The 27,787-nt window shown below is 34.7% G+C and overlaps 3 protein-coding genes across 6 annotated transcripts; 2 read left to right on the forward strand and 1 right to left on the reverse strand.

The window, feature by feature from the left end:
• Nucleotides 1-1,021: 1,021 nt before the first annotated feature.
• LOC133284270 (glutamate--cysteine ligase, chloroplastic-like) lies at nucleotides 1,022-8,965 on the reverse strand. The gene is made up of 15 exons (XM_061481266.1): nucleotides 8,676-8,965; nucleotides 4,474-4,624; nucleotides 4,149-4,256; nucleotides 3,890-3,982; nucleotides 3,702-3,785; nucleotides 3,462-3,530; nucleotides 3,309-3,379; nucleotides 3,154-3,222; nucleotides 2,875-2,968; nucleotides 2,615-2,704; nucleotides 2,411-2,491; nucleotides 1,850-1,942; nucleotides 1,659-1,739; nucleotides 1,494-1,563; nucleotides 1,022-1,345 (listed from the first exon to the last, which is right to left on the reverse strand). The coding sequence occupies exons 1-15, from the start codon at nucleotides 8,963-8,965 to the stop codon at nucleotides 1,257-1,259; spliced, it is 1,533 nt and encodes a 510-aa protein (XP_061337250.1). The 3' UTR covers nucleotides 1,022-1,256.
• A 2,292-nt stretch (nucleotides 8,966-11,257) lies between these two features.
• On the forward strand, nucleotides 11,258-12,028 carry LOC133284294 (uncharacterized). Its single transcript, XM_061481294.1, has one exon. It carries the CDS (start codon nucleotides 11,258-11,260, stop codon nucleotides 12,026-12,028), a length of 771 nt encoding a protein of 256 aa, XP_061337278.1.
• An 8,204-nt stretch (nucleotides 12,029-20,232) lies between these two features.
• LOC133284320 (uncharacterized) lies at nucleotides 20,233-25,492 on the forward strand. Of its 4 annotated transcripts, none has more exons than XM_061481324.1 (3): nucleotides 20,233-20,534; nucleotides 23,977-24,286; nucleotides 24,854-25,490. In XM_061481324.1, the coding sequence occupies exons 2-3, from the start codon at nucleotides 24,012-24,014 to the stop codon at nucleotides 25,443-25,445; spliced, it is 867 nt and encodes a 288-aa protein (XP_061337308.1). In that variant the 5' UTR covers nucleotides 20,233-20,534; nucleotides 23,977-24,011; the 3' UTR covers nucleotides 25,446-25,490. The 4 variants fall into 4 exon arrangements, with proteins under 4 accessions (XP_061337308.1, XP_061337307.1, XP_061337310.1 ...); XM_061481323.1 differs by having other exon boundaries at nucleotides 23,980-24,286; XM_061481326.1 differs by lacking the exon at nucleotides 20,233-20,534 and adding an exon at nucleotides 21,694-21,812 and having other exon boundaries at nucleotides 24,854-25,492.
• Nucleotides 25,493-27,787: the final 2,295 nt, after the last annotated feature.

The raw sequence follows: 27,787 nt of genomic DNA on the forward strand, positions 1-27,787 counted from the left end.
CATCACAGTATTTCTTTCCTATGTAATCGTCTACTTTAGCTTACAACAGAGGACAAACAGGACTACAACTAAAGGTCCACTCCACACAAATTTCCAACCAAAAAAAAAAAAAGGACTACGTGAGGTGTTTGATACAATGACTCAAACACGCTGGCTCGTGTTTTTGATACAACGAGCCAGCGTGTTTGAGTCATTGTATCAAACACCTCACGTGCCTAACTTAGGAGGTGCTGCCGCTCTATAAACTATCCGCCCTTTGGAGGAACCGTAATGGTTACCCTCAACCTTGATTTTGTCATCACGGTTTTTTCGGTTAGGACCACTCTATAATGACTACGTTGAGGTGTTCATAGAGTGGCAGACATTTTCTAAAGTATTAAGATTTATTATATATTTTATAGCCACTCAATAAACCCTAACAATCCAAACGAAGTTCTTTCGGATTTTGCCAGAATTATAGCCTAGGATCAAGTCCTTGTTGTCGAGATCTTAGAATAGAATTTAAAGGCAGTAGAATCCGTCAATTGGTAAGTAGTTTGGGTAGTTTATATTAGGTTAAATAATAATTCTCACCATTATATCTTAAAAAAATAGAATTTTTAAAAATAAAATACTTCTCAAATTTGGTTAGGACATAATTCTTATTATGCAAAAATGAACTGAACTATTTAAGTATAAATGGTTAATATTGATTGAATTTATAACAAGTCTTAATACTCAAGTTTTCTCCCACATAACAAAAATAAAATAAAAATAGATCAATATAAATCTGCTGTATTATTTGACGATAGGATATTCCTACTACCTATTTTTTCTACTACCACTCCACTATCACTTTAATCACCATTGGATTCAAAAGTTATTTTTTTTTCTCTCTCTTCATTTAACTTTTCTTTTAATCAAATGGTGATTAGAGTAGTAGTAGAAAAAACAGGTAGTTAGAATATCCTAGCTCTTATTGAGATTCAAAAAGATTCCACGCTCTGTTCAAATAATAAGTAGTCAAAAAAACCAACCCCTCGCTGGCAATAATTACATGCAACTGAACATATCATTTTAGTCAAACCTGAGACACATATCAGTTGCTATATGTTATATACATTGTACATTCCTTTACAGATAAACAGACACATATTAAGCACTATAAGCTATCTTGTCAACATCTTATAACGTTGCACGCAAGTCATTATTTGCATCATTCTCAGTCTACATTCCTCTTCTTCGTAAGCACAAGCATAAAGCGAATATAATTCAGCTTAGTAGCAGCACTCTCTGAACACAGGATCTATGTTGTTTCCCCACTTGTCATTATACATCCCCAAAAGCTTGTCAGCTGGGGTCAAACCTGCCCATAGTATGATGTAATCCACGTGTAATTATGACAAAAACTAGGGTAGCCAAAAGTCACAATTCCTCAATATACAATGTTTGAGAGTTAACCCTGCCCTAGATTTTTATGCTCAAAGCAAGGTGAACAAATGAAACTTAGATACCTGTTCTAACCACTTCCTTCAATGGATCCAGAAAAACGGATTCATTTAAGCCTCTTCTGTCCAAGCCATCCTGCCAAAATAATAGATGCTTGAACTATAGCTAGTTCCAAACTTGCAGATAATAAAACCAGCAAAACAATTAGCATCAACATTTAATTAAGACACCTTTGCCCACTTCAACACATCTTCGGCAACATGCCGCATCTGTCTACCTTGAAACGGAGTCCTTAAACCAGTAACAGGAACCTAAATATACATAAAGCGCAATAAGTTAGGTCCTAGTTCAAAGAAGAGGGCTAGGCCAAAACTACTACATTCTCCTGCATTTGATTTTTTTGTGATATTTTTCTCATTACCATATTCCTTAAATTCTGTCTGTCTTCGGGGGTCCAATCATCGATCATATCTAGGACATTATGTAGTGAAACCTCGTCGTATAATAGACCTACCTGACATAGGAAAGATAACCACCGTAAACTAACGTTAGGTTGAGATAATAGCATCGATTGTGTGCAACAGGCATATAAGAGAGTCTGATGAAATTATTTAGGACTAATTGTTATTTTACTTTTTTGGGTGAAATTAGGACTAGTTGTTAGATGAAAATGCTATTAGATATGGCATGATGAGGTGATGAATAACATGGTTAAATCAGAAATTAGCTTTGCTTATTAATGCCAGCAGACACTATATTAATAAAGTATGTAGTTTCTGTTATGTACAGGCGAATATTTTAGACAACACATCTCACCATATACTCGGTAAATACATCAGCATGTGACATTTGATAAAATCACTTCACATGCCTTGGCAAGTTTCACAAACTTTGATCCTAAATTCCAGCTATATGATGTTTTTTACTTTGTAAGATGAACAATATTGGATTATGCCGTGTATAGACAGACAGATCAAATTACCCAAAAAGCCGGAAGAGCACATAACATGTCCAAAGGGCCCCCGTCAGCACCCCTCATTTCCATGTATCTCTTTAGCCTGACCTGCACAATATTTGATAATGGACTACCTTAGTATACGGCATTTAGATATATTCAAAATTCTTAATGTTGGTTATCCAAAAAAAAAAAAGTTCTTAAATGTTGTAAGTAAAACGTAGTCTCAACCTCAGGAAATATGGTTGTCAGATGATTTTCCCAGTCATTGAGTGCTGGCACCTGACCTGGAATGGCAGAGAGTTCCCCTGCCATGAAGTCCTGTATAAAAATGCATAAACTAAGTACAACTATGCTGCAAAAAATCACCAACTTAGGATTTTTAAAAAATACCACTCATCATGTGAATATTAAACAGTGTTGAAGGAAATTAAAGAATAGCATGAATAGTTGTTTAGTGAGATATTTTAGAGATGAGAATAGAAGATAACCCGGAATGACATGCCACCGCAGTCAATATATTTATTTTGTCGATAAATGAACATCATCGGCACATCAAGAGCATAATCAACATATTGCTCAAACCTATAAGAAGAACAGACAATCAATCAGACTTGATAAATAATTTTTCCTTTCTACTTAAAAAAAATATTAAATATTTTAATAATTCCTTAATCATTGTCTTCAGACTAGTTGGTAGCACCCTATTATGTCTTTCTCCTTAAATTGTAATAAAATAAAAGTAAATTAGAAAATATTAGAGACATTACCCAAAAGTGTCATAAAAAACAAAAGGGATCATGCCAGTGCGACGTTTGTCAACCTTATCCACCTTATGGCTGTTTGCCACACCACAAAAAAAGTTGAATACAGAATAGGAAACAAATATTTTGGTGTGAAGGTGAATAATGATTCATATACAGACCTTCTTATACTGAGGTAACCACTTGGAACTCCCTCCTTGAAAGGTGAATTTGCAAATAAGGCTGTTGCCAACTGGTTTAATTGTCATAAAAGTTAGATACAATAAGGAATCAGGAAATTCTCAGTAACATTAGACTGAATCAGAATTTCTCACAGGCTGCAGAGCAAGACTGGCACGCATTTTCTTGATCATGTCTGCTTCAGAACTGTAGTCCAGGTTGACCTAAACCCATAGTTAGTTTTTATCTGTTATTTTGGGTGCAATAAAAATATTTCAAATGGAGAAAATCATTTTACTGAACGTAAAAAAAAGGGATAAATTTACCAATGGACCTAACTAACAAAAATAGTTCCTTGGCTATACCTAGTAATTGAAGTATAAAATTTATCTCACCTGAATAGAGCACGTCCTTAACAATGAGTCAATTCCAGGTAAGCCAAATTTATGGAAGTAATTTTGCATAATGTTATATCGTACCTGGAAGAAGTCAATGTACGAGTAAGATGTTGAAAAAGGATAATAGAATATAACTTTATGAACGAAAGCTGGGCATAACAATTGAGGAAGTAGGGAAATATTACCTTAGGCATTCGACGTATGTCCTCCAGTCTCCATTTAGGCTGAAAACCTAACCCCAAAAATCCAATTCCCATTTCCTCTGCAACAGTTTTAGCCTATCAAACAAGACATAATAGATCTATCACATGGCCAGAACTGCCTTCAAAATGAAGATGGTGTTGCAATCCATGGTATGGTAATAGTAATACATTTCATGTTTTTCAACAATAAAATGAAACTATCTTGGGATTCCCGTCATGCCAGAAAATTTGACATACTGACCTGATAGAGGTGTGAATTAATCTCATCACAAGTTTGATACAATGTTTTCAAAGGAGTACCACTAAGCTCAAGTTGACCACCAGGCTCTAATGATATGCTTTGCTTGCCCTGGGGTAGAATTTTTAAGATATAAATGTCACACATGCATTCCCTTTTAATTTATATGGGTGTCATATATAGATTTCAAATAGAATTGTTGCAAATAAACATTAAAGCACAAATTCTACCTATAGCTAACTCCATATCCAAAATCCAGCATACAAGGCTCAAAATTACATAAAGAAAAATAAATTGAATATGAAATTATTAATATAGAGGGACTCACCTTTTTGAGTCCTATGATGTTGTCACCTTCCATTATTTTATCCAAATCAAACCTCGCAGCAATGCCATTGAGTAAAGCTGATATTTGTTTGTATTTAATTGGACGTAAAGTTTCAAACTCAAAACCAAACTTCTCATGTTCTGTACCTATTCTGCAAAGACCATATTCAAGTTGGTTAAGTCATACAGGTATACAACATTTGTGGTCTGATATTGAGTAAGAAAGGGAAGAACCTGATTAATACCACCTCAAGTCTATATCAATCAGTAAAATAATGATTTGAAAACAAATGGCAATTAGGCAACTCAGAGATCTCGAGTTGGAAAGAAGATGTTATCACTGGTGGCCTTAACTTATACATTTACTCCTAGTTAGCATTAACCCCTAGTTAGTTGTAAAGTAACCTTAGTTGGTAAGTTAGTTATGGAGTTAGTTAGATGTGAGTCTGTATATAAATTGGTAGCTTTATCAATTGTATCGACACTTTTTTAGCTTTCAATAATACGAATATACTTTCCATTATGAATCTTCTCTCGCTCAGTTCGTTCAACTCCCTGGGTTCTGATATGGTATCAGAGCTAGAATCTACTGCATTAGCGGAAGCCATTGTATTCCTTCCTCGAAATCCTGGTGGATAACCATGCTTAGAATAACATGTTTCCACTGTGTGATTATTTCGTCCACAGTAAGTGCAAATTCTTATACCTCTTCCTCTTCCAGTTCGAAATCTGTTTGGAACAAAGGTTCGAGTAGGTTGCTGACCAACAGCATAAGTTCGATTTGATTGTTGATCAACAGCATATGCCTTTGTTTCCATAACAACTTCAGTAATATTCTCAATGTTCTTCTGGCGTTCCTGTTGAATTACCAGTGAGAAAGCTTTGTTCAAGCTTGGTAATGGCTCAATCAGCATGATCTGAGAGCGTACATGTGAAAATTGGTCATTCAGACCTTTTAAGAACCTTATTACTAGATCTTGCTCACGGCAGCTTTACAATTTATCAGCTGCTCCACAATTACACTTTGGTAATGGTTGAAGATTCTCCAACTCATCCCAAAGCGTTTTCAGCTCAGTAAAAAAGTCACTCACGGTTTTCTCACCTTGATGGAGACGATGAATGTCTTCATATAGATCTGCAATTCTAAAAACATCAGTCTGTGAGAACCTTTCATTTAGATCCTTCCACACTTCATGTGACTTCTCCATCCAGATAATTGATCTGACAATGGAGGCTTCAACCGAGTGGTGAATCCAGGATAACACCATTGTGTTGCATCGATCCCACGCATCGTAGGTAGAATTACTCTTTTCTGGAACAACAAAAGTTCCATCTGCAATACTCAACTTGTTCTTGGACTTCAGCGCCATTTTCATCGATCTCAGCCAGGAATGGAAATTTTTGCCATTGAGAAGAGGAGTAACAAGAACCAGATTTGGATTTTCACCAGGATGCAAGTACAGAGGATTGGCTGGGTTCGTAAGATGATCAGGGAGGGAGCTTAGCAACCGATATTAAATTGACATGAAAGTCTGGAACAAATAATGCATCCAGGAGATGTAGAGTATTAGACAAAATAATCGTGCCTGAGTAATGTGCAGAGACCTTGTGCCCATTTGGAAGTATAATCACAATAGGATTAATTTTCTTAACAAAGGAAAATTGAGAGATCACTGATCCTATATGATCAGTTGCACCAGTATCTACTATCCAATAAGTAGGAAACGTACCATTATTGTTGATGTTATTTGCCATTCCATGTGTGGTCTGAATCATATGTGCACTATGATTTTCAACACTGTTACTTCCATTTTCACTATCAGCAACTCTTGACTGATGAAATGAATCAATCAAATTTTGATATTCTCCTTGACTAATGGTAACTGTATCAGCTACATTGTTGGAATGATGCTATGGCTGCTGAGTTACAGGCTTTGCAACAAAACAACACTTGGTCTCTCACTGCTCTACCTCCAGGAAAACATCCAATTGGATGCAAATGGGTTTTTAAAACAAAACTCAAAGCTGATGGCTCACTTGAACGTCACAAAGCACGCCTTGTAGCTAAGGGATACACACAACTTGAGGGTGTAGATTTTCTGGAAACATTTTCTCCAGTTGCAAAAATTGCTACAATCCGAATTCTCCTTAGTGTTGCTGCTGCTAGAGGATGGTACTTGGAACAACTTGATGTTAACAATGCCTTCTTACACGGAGAATTAAATGAAGAAGTCTATATGTCCTTGCCACCTGGTTTTCAGTCATCTAAGCCTAATCAGGTGTGTCGCTTACAGAAATCTCTGTATGGACTGAGACAAGCGAGTAGGCAGTGGTACTCTCGCCTCAGTTCTGCTCTAATTTCCATTGGCTATGTGCAATCAGAAGCTGACCACTCTTTACTCATCAAGGCTACTTCCAATTCTTTCACAGCCCTCCTCATTTATGTCGATGACATAGTATTAGCAGGGAGTAGTTTGGAAGAAATCAATCATGTCAAGAAGTTCCTTGATTCTGAGTTCAAAATCAAGGACCTGGGCAAGCTACACTATTTTCTTGGCCTTGAAATAGTGAGGACAGATGAGGGTCTCATAGTTAATCAAAGGAAATATACACTTGATTTGATTGCCGATGGTGGAGTACTTGGAGCCAAACCTTGTTCAACACCTATGGAACCTGGAATCAAGCTGGCTCGTGAATCAGGCACAGCTTGCACTGACCCAGGTGAATACAGAAGATTGGTGGGGAGATTACTCTACTTGACAACTACTAGACCTGATATTTGCCATGCTGTTCAACAGCTCAGTCAGTATGTTTCAAGCCCCACTGATTTACATATGAAGGCAGCACTGCATGTTCTTAAGTATCTCAAGAATGCTCCTGGAAATGGCTTGTTTTATTCCTCCACAAGCACATTGATACCCAGTGGTTTTTCTGACTCCGATTGGGCATCCTGTTCGGATACAAGAAGATCAATCACGGGCTATTGTGTGTTTTTAGGTGACTCACTAGTTTGCTGGAAGTCTAAAAAGCAGACTACGGTGTCCAGAAGCTCCTCCGAGGCAGAATATAGAGCACTGGCCACACTGACCTGTGAATTACAATGGTTGAGTTACATATTGCAAGACCTGCATGTTGCTGTATCTCAGCCAATATCAGTGTATTGTGACAACCGATCAGCAATCCATTTAGCACACAATCCAAGCTTTCATGAGAGAACAAAGCACATAGAAATCGATTGCCACCTAATTCGAGAAAAGATCAATTTGGGATTGATTCATCTCCTTCCCATTCGTTCTGCAGCTCAATTGGCAGATCCATTCACCAAGAATTTGTCCCCAGGGCAGTTCCAGACTCTAATTGGCAAGTTAGGACCGGTGAATATACACCATCCCACCTGAGGGGGGATGTTATCACTGGTTTTATAAGTGGTGTCCTTAACTTATACATTTACTCCTAGTTAGCATTAACCCCTAGTTAGTTGTAAAGTAACCTTAGTTGGTTAGTTAGTTATGGAGTTAGTTAGATGTGAGTCTGTATATAAATTGGTAGCTTTATCAATTGTATCGACACTTTTTTAGCTTTCAATAATACGAATATACTTTCCATTATGAATCTTCTCTCGCTCAGTTCGTTCAACTCCCTGGGTTCTGATAGAAGACAAGGAGAATAAATAGAACATGGAGCTATACAATTAATGGAGCCTTATTACCAGGATGGCTATGCAGTAAAACAGGACAGTCAAAAAAATGAATAGAGCCATGGGATCACTTTTTTTTTACAAGTATTGAATTGGTAAACTTTAGGCACATAAACCGGATAAATTATTGAATAAATTGTATTAAAGGAAACAAGAAATTGTTGTGACAAACAAACAATATTATGATATTACTTCATGGCATCAAGCTTGGAAGATGGAACACTAGAGCAAACTATAATTTACCCCTCAACCCATTTAAAATGTGCAATTTGAAGTTGTTCACCCCATGTTCAATCCCCCTTTCCCATAAAAGGCAAAAAAAGATAAACATTAACAAAGGTCTCTTATATATGGAGCACCGTTGCATTGGGTCTCCAATGAAGTTCGGGCACTGGATAAGCATAAGCACAGTGTGTGCTCATATATTACAAGTTGTGTGCAGTGTGCTTCAGAAATGATGTGTTTTGAGAAATGGCAAAACTAAAAAAGATTAGTGTGTAGGTTACCTCCACTTTTCTTTGGGCTTACAACCAGATAGGAAGTAGTCAATTAGATCGTCTTTTGTCAATGGCTCTGTGGCCAAAACAGTAGCCTGATCAATGGCGGGACCAGTAGCAACAATAACTCTTTGCCCTCGTCTGCATCTTAGTCCTGCTCTGTCTTCGTGCAAAAACTGATTATGTGTGGAACTACTGCACAGGGAAGACAAGTTAAAACATATATCTTCCCTTCGGGTTGACTCTACCTTCCCCCAAACCACAGGTCTTGACGTCGATTTCAGGTAAAGGAGTCCCATTCCGCCTCACTGAAACAACATTTACAGAGTTATGTTCTGAGCCAAGTAAAGTAACAATAGTAGCTCAAATAGATGATTCTTAATTGCAAGTCACAAGTTAGTTGTTGTCATTCCATCTTTCACTTAGTTTTTAAAAAGTTATAAAATATATATATATATATAGAAGGGAAAGAAACAGAGTAAATAACTCAAAAACCAATATCTTTTCTTCTCTTGAAAATGAGCAGCCGGCATATATGAACACAAAAAAAGCAAATTAAGCTAACGTAAAGAGTAGCTAGTGAGCTAGCATGCATGCATGCAGAGAGTTACTACGAATACGAAACAAATGTTATAAGCAGATTGCAATACAAAAAACAAACCACAAGCGAAACGCAGTGGGTATTGCTGTCTCCAAGGCCTAATTAACAGACAGAAAGAAAAGGGAAGAAAAGAAAAAAAAACGAGCAATTTTGGTCGTCCTAAATTTAGTTCCCGGGTTTTAAGCTACACATATATATAGATAGATCGTACGGAATGGTATTATAGTCTAGGTTGTGCTACACGTGTCGTCCTAATGACAGGTCACTTCGCTGGCTCAGCTCATGATATCTATAGTGGTCACCTTATTACCTTGACAAGTGTTATAAGTTCCACTCTTTTTGAGACACATGGTGAAACCTTTGAGGTCGGCTGTCGGTGATGAAGGACAAGTTTAAATCGCATACTCATTTCAGTAAAGTTACTCTACTCCTAAACTTACATACTTCCTTTTACATTGATTATTTTAAATAAAAGTAAATACCATTTTTAATCCCTGGCAATATCGATGAAGACCTTTTCAATTTCTAACAATAAAAAAGAGACAAATTGGTTTCTGAAATAACAAAAGGGAGTCACGTTGGTCCTTCTGTTAACTCCACCGTAACGGCCCAACTAATGGTGCCCATGTGGCACGTTAGTGTGCTGACACGGCTTGGACGTTTGACAGCATGGATTTACAGAAGACGACGTTTTGTGCGAAATGGGTTGAGAGCTTTCGAATTGAGCGGATGACGTCGTTTCTTGGGTTGACAATAGTCATCAATTACACTGGATGTTACCGTAGTTAGACATCCATATTTCACTTAAGTTTTTCAACTTGTGAGGAACCCCATTGTTTACCTCCGAAGCTTGGTTGAACGGTGAGCATTGTCAAAGACGATGGTTTCTGGTAAGACAATCGAGCGTGGACAGTGAAGGATTTGGAACGGCTGGTGCTTTGGTGGTTAAGGAAAGTTCGATTGTGGGTGTTGTCTTACATGCACTAAGGTACGTGTTTCAGAAATCCTTCCATATATGTGGTCCCCCCTCACTACATGTTGTGTATTTTTTGTTGGATATGGTCCCCCATGTGTGGTCCACTGTCTGTTTATTTGGTTAGGGTTTACAAAAAACAAACCCTTTTATGTCTGTGGTCCCGGTTTGAAAAGTATTTTGGCATTTTTTAGTGCTTTGTGGACCCTGATGTTAGTCCCTGTATTGCATGCATATTTTGTAAAGGTGACATATTTTTGCAATTTACTGCCCTGTATGTTTACACGCCAGTGTTGAGTTATATTTGCAAATGGCTATTGTTTGTAAAATCTAATTGGTTGTTAACGTTGTGAAGTAAATGTCATGTGGTCTTTGTTTTTTTTTTCAGATGGATGAATATATAGTGATAAGGTATCATCATGGGGGTGTGTTAATCAGAGATGATGAAGGGGTCCTAACCTATGCAAATGGCAAAGTAGTTGACTTACCTGAGATGGATGCTGACTTTATCAACCTGTTTGACCTTGATACTCTGTTCAAGGGTTATGGGTATGAGACTTGTAAGCAGATGTTATGGCTCATGCCAAACGCAATGGATTTAGACGTAAGTTTAAGGCCTCTGAGTACGGACTCTGATATTGTGGAGATGGTTAAGGCTGCATTAAGTAATAGAAACTTCATAGAAATTTATTTTGAATATTGCATTACAACCCCTGATATTACTGCACCTGCACCTGTGGGTGGCAGTGATGGGGATCAGGATAATCAGCGTGAGTCATTTGGAAGTGGATCTGATTACATTTCCTCAGGTGATGAAGATGATAGTGGAAATGGTGATGGGTTTTCTACTGATTCAGATGATAGTGTGGAGGATGAGCCATATATGCCTCCTCCACCAGGGTATGAAGAAGAAACAGAGAGTGAAAAGGAGTTAGAGTGTATAGGTAAGGCTACTGGAAAAAAAAGTGTAACAAGAAGAAAAAAAAGGTTGTTGAGGATATGGTAGGGGAAGATACAATGGAAGAGGAGGAGAAGCAAATGTCTTTCGAGGAGGATGGGTATGGGTATAACTCTGAAGAGTTGAACACCCCTCCTTCAAGTGGTGCTGAGGAGGCTGAAAGGGTTGTCAATCCAAAGTTTAATGTGGATGAGGTGTTTGGTCATGTACACTTAGAGCTGGGGATGGAGTTTGCGAGTTTGCAACACTTTAAAAATGCTGTCAAAGACTACAATATTAGTCTAGGAAGAGAATTCAAGTGGGTGAAGAATGACAAAGTCAGAGCCCGAGCCAAGTGTAGTAATGAAGAATGTGATTGGATGATTTTTTGTGCTTGGAACAACAAAATGGCCGCTTTCCAAGTAAAAACTTTTAATGACTCCCACACTTGCTACAGACTTTTCAGAAACAAGAGGGCAAGTAGGGATTGGGTTGCAAATAAGTTAGAAAAAAGGCTAATGACACAGCCGAACATGACAAGGGCTGAGGCCTATGAACATATGAAAGAGGAGTACAAAGTCCATGTCCATTTGAAGAAAGTGACCAAGGCACTTCATAAAGCCAAGGCCAGAATTGAAGGGTGTGAAAAAAAGCAATATGCAAGATTGAGAGACTACTTAGGAGAGCTTTTGAGAAGCAATCCTGGCTCTACATGTCAAATGCAAGTCATACCACAACCTGATCCACAAGCCTCTCCCATATTTTCTAAGTTGTACATTTGTTTTGATGCATGCAATAGAGGGTTCAAAGCTGGCTGCAGGCCCTTAATTGGTCTGGATGGATTTTTTTAAAAGGATATTATGGAGGACAATTGTTAAGTGCAGTTGGGGAGGATGCAAACAAGAGCTTCTATGTCATCGCATATGCAGTAGTGGATAATGAAACAAAAGAGAACTGGAAGTGGTTTTTAACCCTGTTACAAGAAGACATTGGCAACCATTCAGTGTTTGGGAGGAATTTTATTTCTGATCAACAGAAGGTTTGTTTTTCTTATTCATGACAACACCTGGTCCGCACCAAGGCCTGCCTCAAGAAAATGACATGCTGCTGTATATGACCTGGGAGTAGTGCATGAGCCAACTGACAAGGACTGCATATAATGTGACTGACTTTTTTTGTAAATTCTGACCATTATGTTATTGGAGGCCTTATATAGTCAATTTTTTTTTTTTTTTTGAATTCTGGCTATATTGTATTTTGAGGTCTTTCTTTTGATTCTTGGCAGTTGGCTTTATTTTGTAATGCACTATTGGACATCCATGTCTTCAAATATCATGAAACTCAAATGCACTTCTGTTGTAATGCACTTTATGTTTTTTAACTGAGATATGTATCTGATGTAATGCACTTCTATTTTGTAAATTTGTAATTCATACAAATGCAATGAGGTCATGTGCCTATTTTTATCTGGTTAGGGACCAATAAGGGCCCCGTGCTTTTTATCAGGGACCAAAAAGGTCACATGGTAGTATCATGTTCCAGCAAGTATGTTAGTGGACGATTGATGAATGTTTAAGCATGTCCATTTTTTATGTTTTTAAACTGAACTATGTAATTGTAGTTCTTCAACATCCACGTCTTCTGTTTTAACAAATTGGACACAACTCCTGTATCTGTACATTCTGCACTTCTGCTTTGTAAACTTGGTCTGCATACAAATGCAGTGAGGTCATATGCCTATTTTGTCTGTTTAGGGTTTATTTCATCAATTTGGGCGATTTTGTCTGTTTAGGGTTCGATTGAGCATTTTGGGGTATTTTCATATTTAGGGTTCATGATCAACCCAAGAAACGACGTCGTCCGATCAATTGGAAAGCTCTCAACCCATTTCGCACAAGACGTCGTCGTCTGTAAATCCAAGCTGTCAAACGTCCAAGTCGCGTCAGCACACTAACGTGCCACCGGGCACCTTTAGTTGAGCCGTTACGGTGGAGTTAACAGAAGGACCAACGTAGCCCCTTTTTTGTTATTTCAGGGACCAATTTGTCCTTTTTTTATTGCTAGGGACTGAAAATGCCTTCGTTGATATTGTCAGAGACTAAAAAAGGTATTTACTTTTTAAATAAAAAAGAGATAACGTTTGTTTAAATATTTTGTTTTTACGCCTTATAAACGTAAAATGTAAGTTTCTACCTATAATAATAGAATTATTATTTCCTTTTCTCTTATCGTGATAAATCTGAAATGTTAATGTGTATTTCTTATCTTGAGAAGCGCCCAATCATCCGTTTGCACTTTCCATTTTATCATTAGCCATGAAAAGCGGAGAAGAAAATAACAGGAATTGAAGGAAATTTTTCAGGAATTAGTGTTTATTGTGTCATTTTAATTAAAATTATTATGTTCTATAGTGAAAAAATAAAAATTATAGTGAAAAAGAGAGATGAATATAAAAAATTACATTACCTACAAAGAATTCATTCCAGCATCACCTTCCTAACAACTTTGATGAAATTAATACTTAGCCAAGGAAGTAATAGTATCTCTGACACCCTCTAAATTAATTCAACTTATATTCTATTAAAAGTGAGTAATATTATATTATGAGTGACTGAGTAAAATTATTTTTTAAAAATATATTATAATATTTACTAAAAAAGTTATTTAAAGATAAATGTTTATTATTCATTCATTTTTATATGTAAATAAAAATGTAACTATTTTTTGAAAATAGTGTTTGGAGAGTTACTTTTTATTTATGTACGAGTATGATTAGGGGTGGCAATACAGGTATTGACCCGCAAGTTGACCCGAGATCTGACTCGTCTAAACGCGTGTCATGTCAATCCACGGGTAGGAGCGGGTCATGTACGGGTTGTATAAATGTAACACGTTTTTTTTTCGTGACGGGATACAGATCAACCCGCGGGTTCACGTGTCAACTCGTACAAGGTTATTTTTGTAATTTTTATTATTTTTATATTGATATATATAGTCATTATTATTTATATATTATTAATTTTATTATTTTTATTCATTTATTTTTGTAATTTTCTCAAAAAACAGAAGCTAGTTTATTTTTGTTATTTTAAATTTATTTATTTTTTAAAAAATCTCACTTTTTTTTAAAATTTTAAATTTTGCGAGTCGTGTCCGGGTTCGTATTTTTTGACCCATTTACAAAACGGGTCGTGTCGAATAGTGTACGTGTCGAATGCGTGTCGTGTCGGGTCGTGTCGGGTTGATCCGTATTGCCACCCCTATGTATGACACAATACGAACAGGACTAATTAGATTTTCAATTAAGGGGAAAATATATAATAATTTTTTAAATAAAAAAAATCCATACTCCAAGCACCTATGCTTTGTCCTAGAACATTTGTTTTTTTAAATTTCACAATAAATATGACGCCTCTTTTCAGACTTTAGAGCATGTTTCGATGTTTTTTTCCTTATAAGAAGAATAAAATAGATTGATTAATTATTCTATAATTGTATTAAGGATGGGTTTATTTGAACGAAAAAAATTAAAGAAAATAAGTAAATAAGTGATATATATATATATATATATAGAGAGAGGTAGGATCCTTTGACACCGGTGTCAAATTTGAAGTTTGACACCTCATCTGAGAGCCGTTAAATCGAAAAAGATCAACGACTTTGATTTGTAAGCATGTGATACCATTGATCTTTTTTAATCTAACGGCTTTCAGATGAGGTGTCAAATTTCAAATTTGACACCGGTGTCAAAGGATCCTACCTCATATATATATATATATAAATAAGGTCAGAATCATTTTACACCAGTGCAAGTTACATTCTCAATCTTGTCCGTTGATCCTACTTATATGTAAGGGCTCAAATTTTTTTTAGTAGTGTGAGTCATTGGATACAAGTGGATCAATAATCAAGATTGAGTGTAAGACTTCTAACTCTTACACCGGTGTAAGAATATCTTATCTCATATATATATATATATATATATATATATATATATATATATATATATATATGGGGAATCTTTTTATTATGTTGTTGGAGATAAATTATCTTATGTTAGTGAAACAAAATTATAGGGACCACAAATGATTGGAGAAAAAAAATAGAGGTGATATTCATCTTTATTATGTGTGTGTAGAAATATGAGTTATCTCATATAATGAATGAGATAAATATAACCTTAGGTATATATATATATATATATATATATATATATATTAGAAAAATATTTCTGCAGTTACTGCAAATAAGTTATCTGCATTTATTCCCAAAATGACGTCATTTTGAGATTGAAAAATTAAATAATTATAATTATAAAGACTATAATAACCCTGAAAAAAATTAAAATTACAAAAACACCATAATTTTCACCCAAAACGACGTCGTATTAGGCTTATTGCAGATAACTTATTTGCATTAACTGCAAAAAAAGCGAATATATATATATATATATATATATATATATATATATATATATATATATATATAGGGATAGTTCTGCCTACTTTTAATTTGTCTACCCCTCTCAACATCGTTAGATTAATTCTCATCCAACAATGAGGATTTACGTGATAAAATAAAAGGTTCAGTGGATGTTCTTTAAAAGGACACATGTTGTGTCCTTTTAGTGACTTACACAAAGTCAGACTTGTCAGACTTTGTGTAAATCTAAAAAGTTATTTTTTTCACTTTACACGTTAGCGATGTGACTGGAGAGAAAAAAAAAGTAACTTTTTAGATTTACATAAAGTCTTATCGGTCAGACTTTGTGTAAATCACCTAAAAGGACACAAGCTTGTATCGTTTAAAAGGATACTTCTTTTTTCCTAAAATAAACTATTTTACCCCTTTTCTCATCATTGCCTCCCACCCTTTTTCTTTCCTCCCCTTTCTCTCTATTGATAGAGACAAAGAAGCACACACGATCGAAATCATCAGAATATTAGGAAAAGCCAAGCATGATTACATGATATAATGAGTTGCTGAAAAAAAAGTACCGACATCAGTAAAATTTTCTCTATTCAACAAATATAGATCTTTCAATAGTCTAAAGAGTAAACATTCAAGCTGTCAGTATCACTTAGTTTTAACTTTGTATGTTTACTTATAATGGGGGAGATATTTCTTTATATACATCTTGAATGCGTTACATAATTTTTCTAAAGGTTAATGAATTCCAATACATGATTTCTCAGTTTAGGGTCTTTTATTTTTAGTTTTTTTTAGGAATGGATTGTAAAAAAATAATTTGTGGAATTTGAAAGGAATTGATAAATTCCTTTTGCTGTGGAGATATTTCGTTGTCTTCATCTTGTCTCGCTAAGGAAGATAGAAAGGGGAGGAGAGAGAAAGGGTGTAGGAGGTAGTGAAGATAAAGAAAGAAGAGAAAATGATTAATTTTATTCTACAAACATCTACCGTTGGATGAAATTGTAATCTAACGGTGTTGAAAGGAGTATATAAGAGTATGCACAATAACCTATCATTATATATATATATATATATATATATATATATATATATATATATATATATATGGCTTTAATGTTTCTAAAGTGAAGGTAGATAAGTTATCTACATTTGCTCCCGACGTCGTTTTAGGTTAAAAAATTAAAAAATTATGATGAAAAAGACTATTATAACCCTGAAATAAATTATAATTACAAAAATACTTTGATTTTCGTCTCAAAACGACGTCGTTTTGGGCTCAATGTAGATAAGTTATCTACATTGACTGTAGAAAAAGCGAACCATATATATATATATATATATATATATATATATATATATATATATATATATATATATAGAGAGAGAGAGAATAACATCTATCCTTTTAAAGGATATAAGTTTATATCCTTTTAGATCCTAACCGTTGATTTCCGTCCATCAACGGTTATAATTTATTGGATTAAAATTATTAATTAATTAATAATAAACTTGGCCCATTAAGTTTGGCCCAATAAATTATAACCGTTGATGGACGGAAATCAACCGTTAGGATCTAAAAGGATATAAACTTATATCCTTTAAAAGAATAGATGTTTTTCCTATATATATATATAGAGTGATAGTTTTCTTATGTAGTAGGAGATAATAATTATCTCTTACTGACTCATTTGTATAAGTGGGATCCACTTTCAAGGAAAGAGAAAAAAATAGAGTGAGACCTATCTTAAATTTGTGTGTGTAGAAGATAAATTTTTTCTTATGTAATATAAGAATAATAAATCTCATACATATATATATATATATATATATGTATATATATATGGGTTTACATTTCTGCAGCTGTTGTACGTGCATCAATCAAATACTTGCCATATATATACTTGAAAGCATTAAATGCAGGAAATCATAATCATACAAAGGATGAAAGCATTAAATGTGGAGAATCATAAACATACACCTGTCGTTGCTGTACGTAAAGCGGCTGCAGACATGATTTTACCATATATATATATATATATATATATTAATTAATTATTAAATCTCAATAAATGATAATCGTTGATCGGTGGTAATCAGCGGATATATATATATATATATATATCTTTTGACACCAGTGTCAAAATTTAAAATTTGACATCAAATCCTAACCGCTGATTACCGTCGATCAACGATTATCATTTATAGAAAATTAATAATTAATTAATAAGTTTGATTCTCAATAAATGATAATCGTTAATTGACAAAAAATTAACTATTAAAGTTTGGTGTCAAAGTTCAAAGTTTGACACAAATATAAAAGATCTTATCCCATATATACTCCAGCAAAATTATTGGAGTTTTTCATCTTTTCCCTGAAATTTATTATCAATATATAGTGAAATGTAATTTTCTCTAGATTAAGGGATGAGTTTTATAAAAGTTATGTTGTAGGAAAAGTGATTGTGTCATGTTATAAAGATTCGTTTTCAGTGTCGTAGTTTTTTTTTTTTACTTCAAAAAATGCGAGCTCCACAAAATATTGTGTGTAAAGAATTTTTTGTTGTTATGTTGCATGATAAATACAAATCTCTTGAGGGATATCTAGAATCGTTTTATCTGTCCCGTGTGCAGCTATATGTTCTTCTCCTCATCCACGTAACTCTCAATGGTTGAAATTGCTCGGTCGACGGCGTCCCTATTTTATTAGCTTGCCGTGGCAATAACCCTCCTTACATTCCGTAACTGCATCAAATTGTGGTAGTTCAGTTGGTGCATGGGAGCTAAGCAGGTGGAGATGAGAGTAGGTGTTCGAATCTCTTCAATACCATCTTTGGAAGGAGTTTAAAGACTTAATCCTGAATCCGTCCCGAATCGAATTAGTTAGAAGCAATGAACCGATTGTAATATTTCAAAAAAAAAAAAAAAACATTATGTAACCGCTCTAACATCTTTTACCCCGTCGTGATCTCTATCATTGAAAACACTTATTCTGGGACCCAACCACAGTGCTTTTTAGTGTACTGATATTTTCTGAGGTAGAAAGAAATAACCAAGTGATGAGTAAATAATAATAATAATAATAGGGGATGTTTACAAACAAAAATATTTATCACCTTTATAATTAATTTAATCTCCACTAATTTTCGTCAATCTAACGATTATAATTTGAAAAAAGATATTATAACAACTAAGTTAGGGTTGGCAAAATGGGCCAACCCGACTCGACCCGGCCCAACCCGCATTCAACCCGTAAAAAACGGGTCGGGTTAGGGTTGACCCGAAAAAATAAACTAGCCAGAAAATCCAACCCAGCTCGACCGAGCCGGGTTAAGGTTGGCTCGCGGGTTGGCTCGATAATCAGCTCGCAGGTTGGCTCGAAATAAAGCTCGCGGGTTGGCTCAAAAAAAGCTCGTGGGTTAGCTCAAAAAAAGCTCGTGGGTTAGCTCGAAATGATGCCAGTGGGTTGGTTCGCGGGTTGGTTAGCTCGAAATATTCGCTCGCGGGTTGGCTCAAAAAAATTGATTTTTGTGGAACTAGTCTTATTTGTTCTCCAACACTGCTAAAATTATCAACACTGCCAAAATGTTCTAATTTTGATCTCTTCAAAGGTAAAAAGAAAAAAGATTGAAGTAACAAATCTTATACTGTCAACAACATAGAAGAAGAACAATGAATCCATTTTCATATATATATTGGGGAAAAATAAAAAAGAAAGATGAGAAATATAGAGAAAAAGGTATTGCACCTTAGGAGTAGTGGATTGCGTTTGTCAAGAGAACAGGCAAATAGACCTGAAGATGCAACGATAATGGTAACAGGGTGAACAAGCTATCCAAGGGAACAGAAGAATCTTAGGGTTAAGGAAAGTGACGAGTGACGACGATGTGAGCGTATGACAGTTTTGGAGTTTTCATATTATTATTATTATTATTATTATTTTTAATACAGTAATATTATTATTTTTTGAATTAAAAAAAAATACCCAACCCGCGAGCTGGCCCGTTTGACCCGCGGGCTGGCTCGTTTAGGTCTGGGTTGTATCAGGTCGGGTTGAGTCGAGTTGGCAGCTCATTTAGGCCAACCCAACCCGACTCATTGTCAGGTTGACTCGTTTTTGCTATCCCTAAACTAAGTTGTGTTATTCTCAAGTTACTACCAATCAATATCACCGTTAGATCGATTATATTGATCCAACGGTTATATTTATTTTCATCTTTGTATGATCATGATTTCCTAAATTTAATACTCTATATTTATTTCTACCTTTGTATGGTTATGCTTTTTCATATTTAATACTTTAACTTTAAATATGGGGAATCATAATCATATAAAAAAAGAAATAAATATAACCGTTGGATCAACATAATCAATTTAACGGTAAGATTATTTGGTAATAACATAGTAGTAACATAACTTGATTGTTACAATATCTTTTCTTTATGGCTTTTTAAAAATTATTGAATTGTATTTATTAATTAATTATTAATTCTTAATAAATTCAATAAATTATAACCGTGCAAATCGTGAAATTTAATAATCCTAAATGCTTAACCTACGGATTAGGGTTCTTCTCGTATAATAATCCTGAATGCATAACCTACTGTTCTTTTCCCAAAACATGCAAAGCATGAACGCAAATCCTCTTCTCTTTTTGTAACTGACCAAGTCAAGCTATTACCTTTACACATTTATTTTCTCTCGTCTAATCATTGTCATCCTCACTACAGCTAGCCGAGACATTTATGGTCTAAAGGGCTTGGAGGTGGAGGAACGACGGGATTGAAACGGGTCTGGTATTTGGAGTTATTGTTGGGCGATTGGAGAGAAAAAAACGAAGAGGAATTTTCTGCACTTTGAGGGGCTGTTCTGCAACGTCTTTGGAGGAGCTAAAAATTTGGTTTGGGACTTGGGTATTCTTCGAATCAAGTAAGTTGAAGAGTCTCCTTTTGTTCCAATTTTCTTTCGGCCTCACCGTATAGAGGAGAGACCTTAATTTCTCTATTTTTGCATGTAAGGGGAGGGACTGGTTGTTTCCGTTCTGTCCTTGCATGCCTATTTTTCTTAGAGGACTTAAGATTTATAAAGGGGAGTAGTGTAGTCAAGCTATTTGTTAAATTGTCAAGGTGAAATGCATAATTTATGACTTCAAAATTGGTCCATTCTCTAAATTATTATGGCATGTATGATTAATTATGAGAATGAGGCGCTTGAGACCTGTCTTATATGGGTTTGTTCTTATCCTTATTAATTACCTTGGGCCAAGGATGCTCGTGACCATACCATAGGAAGGCTGACCTTGATAAATTAATGGTCAAAGGAAAGTAATGCATGGGAAAATGTACTAGGAAAAAAGATATATAATTTGAATTCTGCAATGGTGGTTAGCTTTCGACTTGTATGCCTAGAGAATGATGAGTTGAATCTCTTGGTGTTGTCAAGGGTTGCCGTGTTGAAAACCAAGCATTGCATGTAGTGTTTTTAGGTTAGATGATAATTTTAATGATTGAGAAGAGAAATTAGTTGACATACACATGAGCAGCTCCAATTTTACTCTTGCATGTCCGTAAACCTCTCATCAACTGAAGCCACATTTCCTTCCTTTCCACCTCTACTTTCTTTTCTTCTTTCATCAACATTGTCAAGCTCACCTTTGCTTGTCTATGAATTGCTCATCAACTATTCCCACAAGCCTTTCCCTAATATAATCAAGTAGAGATTTCAAGAGGGGCTGGAATTATCAAACTAAGTGAAGAGGATTTCCTTGCTGAAGCGGCGGGTCTTAGTAGATGGAAGACACGGGAAAGCTTTGAATTGGATAACCAGCAGCCTGTGAAGAGAAAAAAAACTCCTTCTCTTTTCTTGAATTTTTGGTAATAGGGGTTTGAACCGTTTTGCAGTCCTTTTCCCCTTCATTTCCCCCACTTCTTCTTGTCCCTTTCTTTTTTACTTTTATTTATTTATATATACATATATTTTTATTTCATTTTATTTTATTTTATTATTTTATTTGTGTATTTTTATTTATTTATTAATTAATTAATTTATTTATTATTTTTTTTGTTACTTTTTTTCAACCGTTTTGTATCTTTCATGTGGGTTCATCTACCACCGACCCCAATTAATTTGGGATAAAGGTGTTGTTGATGTTGATGTTGATGTTGAGGGGTTTGAAGCTAGGCTACTGAACTTAAGTGACAAGTTTGGGTGAGAATCTCATCCTTGCTTCCTTACTCTATTTACATGATTTATTAACAAAAAAAAAAAAAAACCTACATGGCTGAATTGTATGCGTGTGTTATGAGAGAAAGTGATGTGTATGTGTGTAGTCTGTTTTAGGGTGCAAAATGTGTAGATGTTTTGTATATGATGGTGCTCATATATCATGCCTGGCGAAATAGAGGATACATATGCTCTAAATATGTTCATGGTAAGTACAATGGAATGTCAATGGACATTGAGGTACAATCTCATACATGTGATTGTTGCAAAGACTTTGGAATACCAATGATGGCCGTGGGTTGCGACAAACCTTATATTTTGTGCTTGAATGATCTTATTGATTGTAATACTTGCACTGCATTGAAATTGAGAAAAAGAATCAAAGAGGGTTGATTCTCACACATGTGAGGGGACTCCGGTGCCATTAAGATTTCTTGTACAATTGTCTAAATGATGGGTAGACAATTCGGGCACATAATTGGATGGATGAAAGGATAATGAATTTCCTTTGCTGAATTACTTGTGTGAATCTTGAGTGGAATATCTCCTATTTATATGTATCATTTATGAACTTTTAAGCAGGTCTGTAATCATTCCTTCCATTCTAACATTTATGACCAAGTCTTTCGATTTATTGAGATTTTCAATCTCACTCTGTTTTGTGAACTCTAATTGCTGGGCCAAATAATCTAAGTGCTGGACCAAATAATCTAAGTGCTGAACCAAGAGAAAAAAAATGCCCAATGGATAGTCATTACTTATGTTAGCTCTTTTTGATTTATGTCCATGGATGTATAAAATTGTGTTTTGGTGTGGTTGAACTGTGAAAATGTGTAGTAGGCCAGATTTATGTTATTCCATGTAAAAATGATGTAAAGTCAAAGATTGCACATTATTTCTTCGGGTCATACATAACTATGAGTATATATAAATAAAGGGTAAAAGATTTCTCCAGTCAATGGAGATAAATTATCTCCGGTGAGCCCAAAACGACGTCGTTTTAGAGCAGAAATTAAGGTATTTTTGTAATTCTAATTTATTGTAGGGTTATATTAGTCTTTATCATTATAATTTTTTAATCTTACAACGGCAAAACGACGTTGTTTTGGGCTCACTGGAAATAACTTTATATCCAGTGACTGGAGAAATACTTTTCCCATAAATATATTTTGTGAACATGGATAATGATTGTAGAAACCCGGTCTCTTTTTGGGATATGAGGTCAGATATATATCTATGCTAAACGCAGAAAAAGGACTATTGAAAGGCTGATATGGTGATATTACTCATAACAATTGTTTATGTAGGCAACTGAAATTGATATGTACCATATAATAGGGTTAGGGGCTGTTGGCAAGGCTAATGTAATGATACTGTGATGGAAGGCTTACTTGAGTATGTGGCTGAATTAGTTATGCGTGAATAGTGTGTTACAGTGGTCATATTTTGAATCCAAGAGAGAAAGATTATATTCTTTTTGAAATGTAATTGAAGAGAGAAAGATTATATTCTTTTTGAAATGTTGTAATGCATGTGCTGTTGATAATGTATGAAATCGAGCTGTGAATATTGGCAAGCCATAAGTGAAGGGCCTGAGCTGGAATTAGGACTTGCCAAAACAGTCAAAGATTATACGTAGTATTGATGGTTAATGGAAAAGCATTGACTCGCTTTGTGATGGTTATTGTGGGTATATTAAGTGTTTGTAAATGTGTTGGTCTATTATGATTTGAAATAAATAAACAAGTTGGTCACCCTTGGGCTGAATTGATTGTCATCTTTCACCTTAAAAGCATTTAGAGGCTGGTGAAATTTCTATGTGATAAATTAGGACTCTCAATAGTCTTATTGGATGACATCAGTTTCCCTTTCATGAGGGTTCCTGAAACTGATGATTATCAATTTATGTTTGGTCCGTGCTCTTACCATTGGGACTGGAATGTTTGAGTTGTAAGCTAGGGGTGTGCATTGCGCATGATAAAATAGGGGATAACAAATCGGGTCGAAATAGGGTGTTACACTTTAAATCTTACCTTGTATTTCTCCCCATTTTTTCCCACTCTGCCAATCCAATGTGAACGTAGTTGAGTGCTTCTTTGTTTTTATCTATTACCATTTATGCTGATAGCCTAAACATATATATGCATAGCAGGTGCTCGAAGAAATTCCTTATAAACAAAACTCATGGGCAAGAAAGGAGGGGCAAGAAAATTGCCTAATTTAGAATCTGGTTCTCGCACCACAATATCATTGAGGGAAGAAGCTACTGGAAAAATACTAACCAAGCCAGCCTCTAACATCAAGTCAATTTTGAGATTTGAGCACATGAAAAAGCTAGCAGTATGGGCCACTAATGACCCTCTGATACCGTCTTTGGGTGCCTTCTATGGCCAGCATTTTGCCACCCTTGGAGAGGCCACAGGAATACCGCCTGATCCTTCTTTAATGACTTGTCAAAGGTTTGCTTTTACACTTTATTTCCTTTATCATTCTTGCTTACAGATTTTGTTTGTTTTCCATGTACTTAGTTATCATTGTGTTTCAATGCTTTTATTAAATTTGAAAATTTGAACTACTAGAAAAGGTTTATAAAAATATGTTCCGAACTTTCAAATAGTATTACAGAGCAATATGATCCATATATTATTTGGGGCATGCCGTCCAATTTTCTTGTGCTCCTCTATGCTATCCTATACTTTTAAGATGGTTTAGTTTATAACTTGTTCTGCTTACTTGCCATATATTTGTTAACATTTTTAAATGTTAACATTAGCATCCATGTGGTATATTGTTGAAGCATTTGGTGATATTTTATTAAAATGTAATTGATAGAATAAAGAACGTGAGATAGCTCTAAGAGATACAAAAGCTTGAAGTTACTTTTAAAAGGCTAACAGGAGCATTTATTTATTGGATTTGTTTGAATACCTCGGATTTGCTTTCTAGCTTATCTTTAAGCAGTTGATATTTGGAAATTTAATAAGATTCAGCATGAAATATTCTTAAATCATTTGACTGCTCTACAGATGTGAAACTGTTCTTCATCCCGGCTTTAATTCAACTGTACGAATTGAGAAGAATAGATCAAAGGTGAGGCATAGGCACAGGAAGTCTGGTAACGTCACTCAAAATAATGTAGTTTACAAGTGCCATTTTTGTTTCCATCAGAATCTGAAGAGAGGGACCCCTAAAGGACATATAAAAAGAATATGCCCATCAAGAGATACATCATCGTTAGAATCAACACCTCCTACAAAACCCATCACACATGGGTCTTCAAAATTAGAGAAAAGCATTATAAGCAAAGATGAAGCTAATGAAATAGATATGTTTACTTCACGAGCTTTAGCTAAGGACGTTGCTCTTATAGACAGTCTGGCAACTCCACCAAGTACTAGTACAACAACCTTGTTAGAAGGAAAGAAGAGAAGGAGAAATAGTTTGACATCTAAGAAAGCAATTGAAATGTCAGGCATGTCTGCAAAAGTAGAAGTAGCAAAATCTCTGAGCACAGCAAGCAAAAGAAGAAAATCGTGGACTAGTTTAAAGGAAATTGCTCAGAGCAACCAGCATGAGAACAGTCAGGTTGTTAATTTGACAATCCCATTTTTTTTATAAGCAGCTATATTTTTTTTATATAGGTCAAATTCAATTGTATTTCATTTTAGAGTATGGCATTTTGCTTTCTCTACTGCAAGCAATTTATTTTTTCCTGTGTTTGATGCTCTGTAGAAGGCATTTTGTTCTGCTATATATATATATATATAGCTTATCATTTCTCAAGCCGTCGGAGATAACTTTATCTCCGGTTACTAAATCATAACCGTACAAAGATGGATCAATGGTGATAAAGGAAGAGAGAGAAAAATGAAATCATAACCATTCAAAAGTGAATCAATTAATATAAGAAAATAAATAAATAAAATGACGTAGTTTTGGAGTGACCAGAGATAAACTTATCTCAAGCTGTTTGAGAAATGTTTTTTTCCATATATATATATATATATATATATATATTGTAATTTTAATTTATCTGAGTGAGCACCAATAATTTGGTTGCTGCATTTGCCAATTGAAACTGACTCTGAATTTTTAAAAAACAAGTGAGATTAAGTTTGTAATTTAGCTTGTATCAGACTAATAAAGCAAGTTAGGCTTAAATATTTTACATAATTCTAATTAAACACTCTTCCCCATTCTTAAGAGATAAAACTATTTTTTTACTATCATCGCGCACCTTTCGAATATGTATGGACAGAAGGGTTTAAAAGGATTAAATTTTTATTTTTAAATAAATATTTTCTTATTTGATAACTTTAAAAAGAGGAATAAAGTAAGCTATTATTATGTAACTCACGGTGACAAAATGTTTCGTAGCACGTAGGTCGAATCACGCGATGCATCAAAATGAATGCAAGTAGGGGTGAAATTGGGTTGGACCGGTCTACAGGGACTTACGATTCGGCCTATGTTAGGTCAGTCCTGACCTAGTATATTTCGTAACATAGGTCGTCGGGCTTGAGCCTTTGAAAAAGCTTGTATAATAAAAAGGCCGTAGGCTCACTTTCACAATGTTTGACCTATAAGTCTACAGGCCTGGCCTATATTATACTATTTATATTAAATAAAATAAAATAAGTATGCCTTGAAGAAAAAAGAAAAGATATAAATTTAATCAATTGCAATTATTTATAACTTAATTATATTCGATTATATTTTAATAGAAATCTGAATTTATTTTTTATGTAAGAGGAACCAACATCTCAACATGTTAGATTGTGTATATGAATATATTAAAAAGTTTTTGGGAGATGTTATACTTACTACAAGTATCATGATGTGTTTGTTGGATTCTTGTAGTTATTTTAATTTACATAGTATGGATTTGTTTGTTGGATATGATGAAATATGTTATTTAGTTTGAATATTTTGCTTTTAAAAGTGATTTAAATGCAGATTGTATGAGTTTTGTTGCGATTCATGATTCTGTTTGGACGGTGAAATTATGATTTTCAGTTTAACAACAGAATTGAATTTGAGTATTTTGTAAAGTTGGTTCATGATTCTGCTTGGAAGTTAAAAATTAACAGGCTAACGGATTAGGCCAGACATTTGTTTTTTTATAAATGGGTCAAGCCAGGTTAACAGTTAGACTCGTAATAGGCTTGAGCTAGGCCAAATTGAATTTTTTTGACATAGGCTTGGACTTTTCAAGGCAAAGTTTGGCCATCTCAACCCATTTTCACCCCTAAATGCAGGTTGTGTGGACTTATGGGATAAAACATAACTCGTATGAGTTTGACTAAATAATACAAATTATTATCGTGTTATATTACACGTTGACCTCGTGACCTGTATATTAATTTGCAAAAAAAGAAAAATTGTCCAAAAAATAAAATAATTAAAATTTTGACGATTTTGATTTTTGACACAAACTATTGTGCATTATGGGTCAACCGGTGTGTTTTGTTCAATTTTTTCCTTTTAGTTTTAGTTTTTAAAAAATCAAAATTTTATTTTTACGTGCAAATTTGTGTGACTTGCGGCACGCGTTCGGTCAAGTTTGAACAAAAATATATTGTATTTGAGTTGGATACTTTGACTCGCAGGAAAATATTTTTAGTGATCTTGTTCTCATGTGCTACTTTCATCGAGGAGAGATTGACACTTGTATAATTTTTTTTTCTCCTCTCTCTTAATTAATTGTTACATTTTTATTGATTTGAATTATTTAAAATTTGATGCTCTCAAAGCATCAAAACTCTTCTCGACTCGCAAACACGAATCCGACTAGCTGATACCATGCTTACTAATAATTTCTCTTAATTTAAAAATGGATTTTAAGATAAGTTTGATAATATAAATGTGATTGCAGGTCTCAGCACATTATGCCAAGTGGCAAAATTCTAGCAGTGCATCTTAAATCTCACTCATTTCCTCATTTTTATTTTCTCACTCGA

Source organism: Gastrolobium bilobum, unplaced genomic scaffold (assembly GCF_033153095.1).
Source record: "Gastrolobium bilobum isolate Gb01-03AN ecotype WA unplaced genomic scaffold, APGP_CSIRO_Gbil_v1 utg2926, whole genome shotgun sequence".
Classification (NCBI taxonomy): domain Eukaryota; kingdom Viridiplantae; phylum Streptophyta; class Magnoliopsida; order Fabales; family Fabaceae; genus Gastrolobium; species Gastrolobium bilobum.

Excerpts from the sequence above, each read along its gene's own strand:
- LOC133284270 (XM_061481266.1), bottom strand. The coding sequence starts at position 8,965 with ATGGGACTCCTTTACCTGAAATCGACGTCAAGACCTGTGGTTTGGGGG. Across the intron at positions 3,380-3,461 it reads CCAGTCTTGCTCTGCAGCCT|TTGGCAACAGCCTTATTTGC; the intron begins GTGAGAAATTCT and ends CAATTAAACCAG. Across the intron at positions 2,492-2,614 it reads TGACAACCATATTTCCTGAG|GTCAGGCTAAAGAGATACAT; the intron begins GTTGAGACTACG and ends AATATTGTGCAG.
- LOC133284294 (XM_061481294.1), top strand. The coding sequence starts at position 11,258 with ATGGAAGAGGAGGAGAAGCAAATGTCTTTCGAGGAGGATGGGTATGGG.
- LOC133284320 (XM_061481324.1), top strand. The coding sequence starts at position 24,012 with ATGGGCAAGAAAGGAGGGGCAAGAAAATTGCCTAATTTAGAATCTGGT. Across the intron at positions 24,287-24,853 it reads TCTTTAATGACTTGTCAAAG|ATGTGAAACTGTTCTTCATC; the intron begins GTTTGCTTTTAC and ends ACTGCTCTACAG.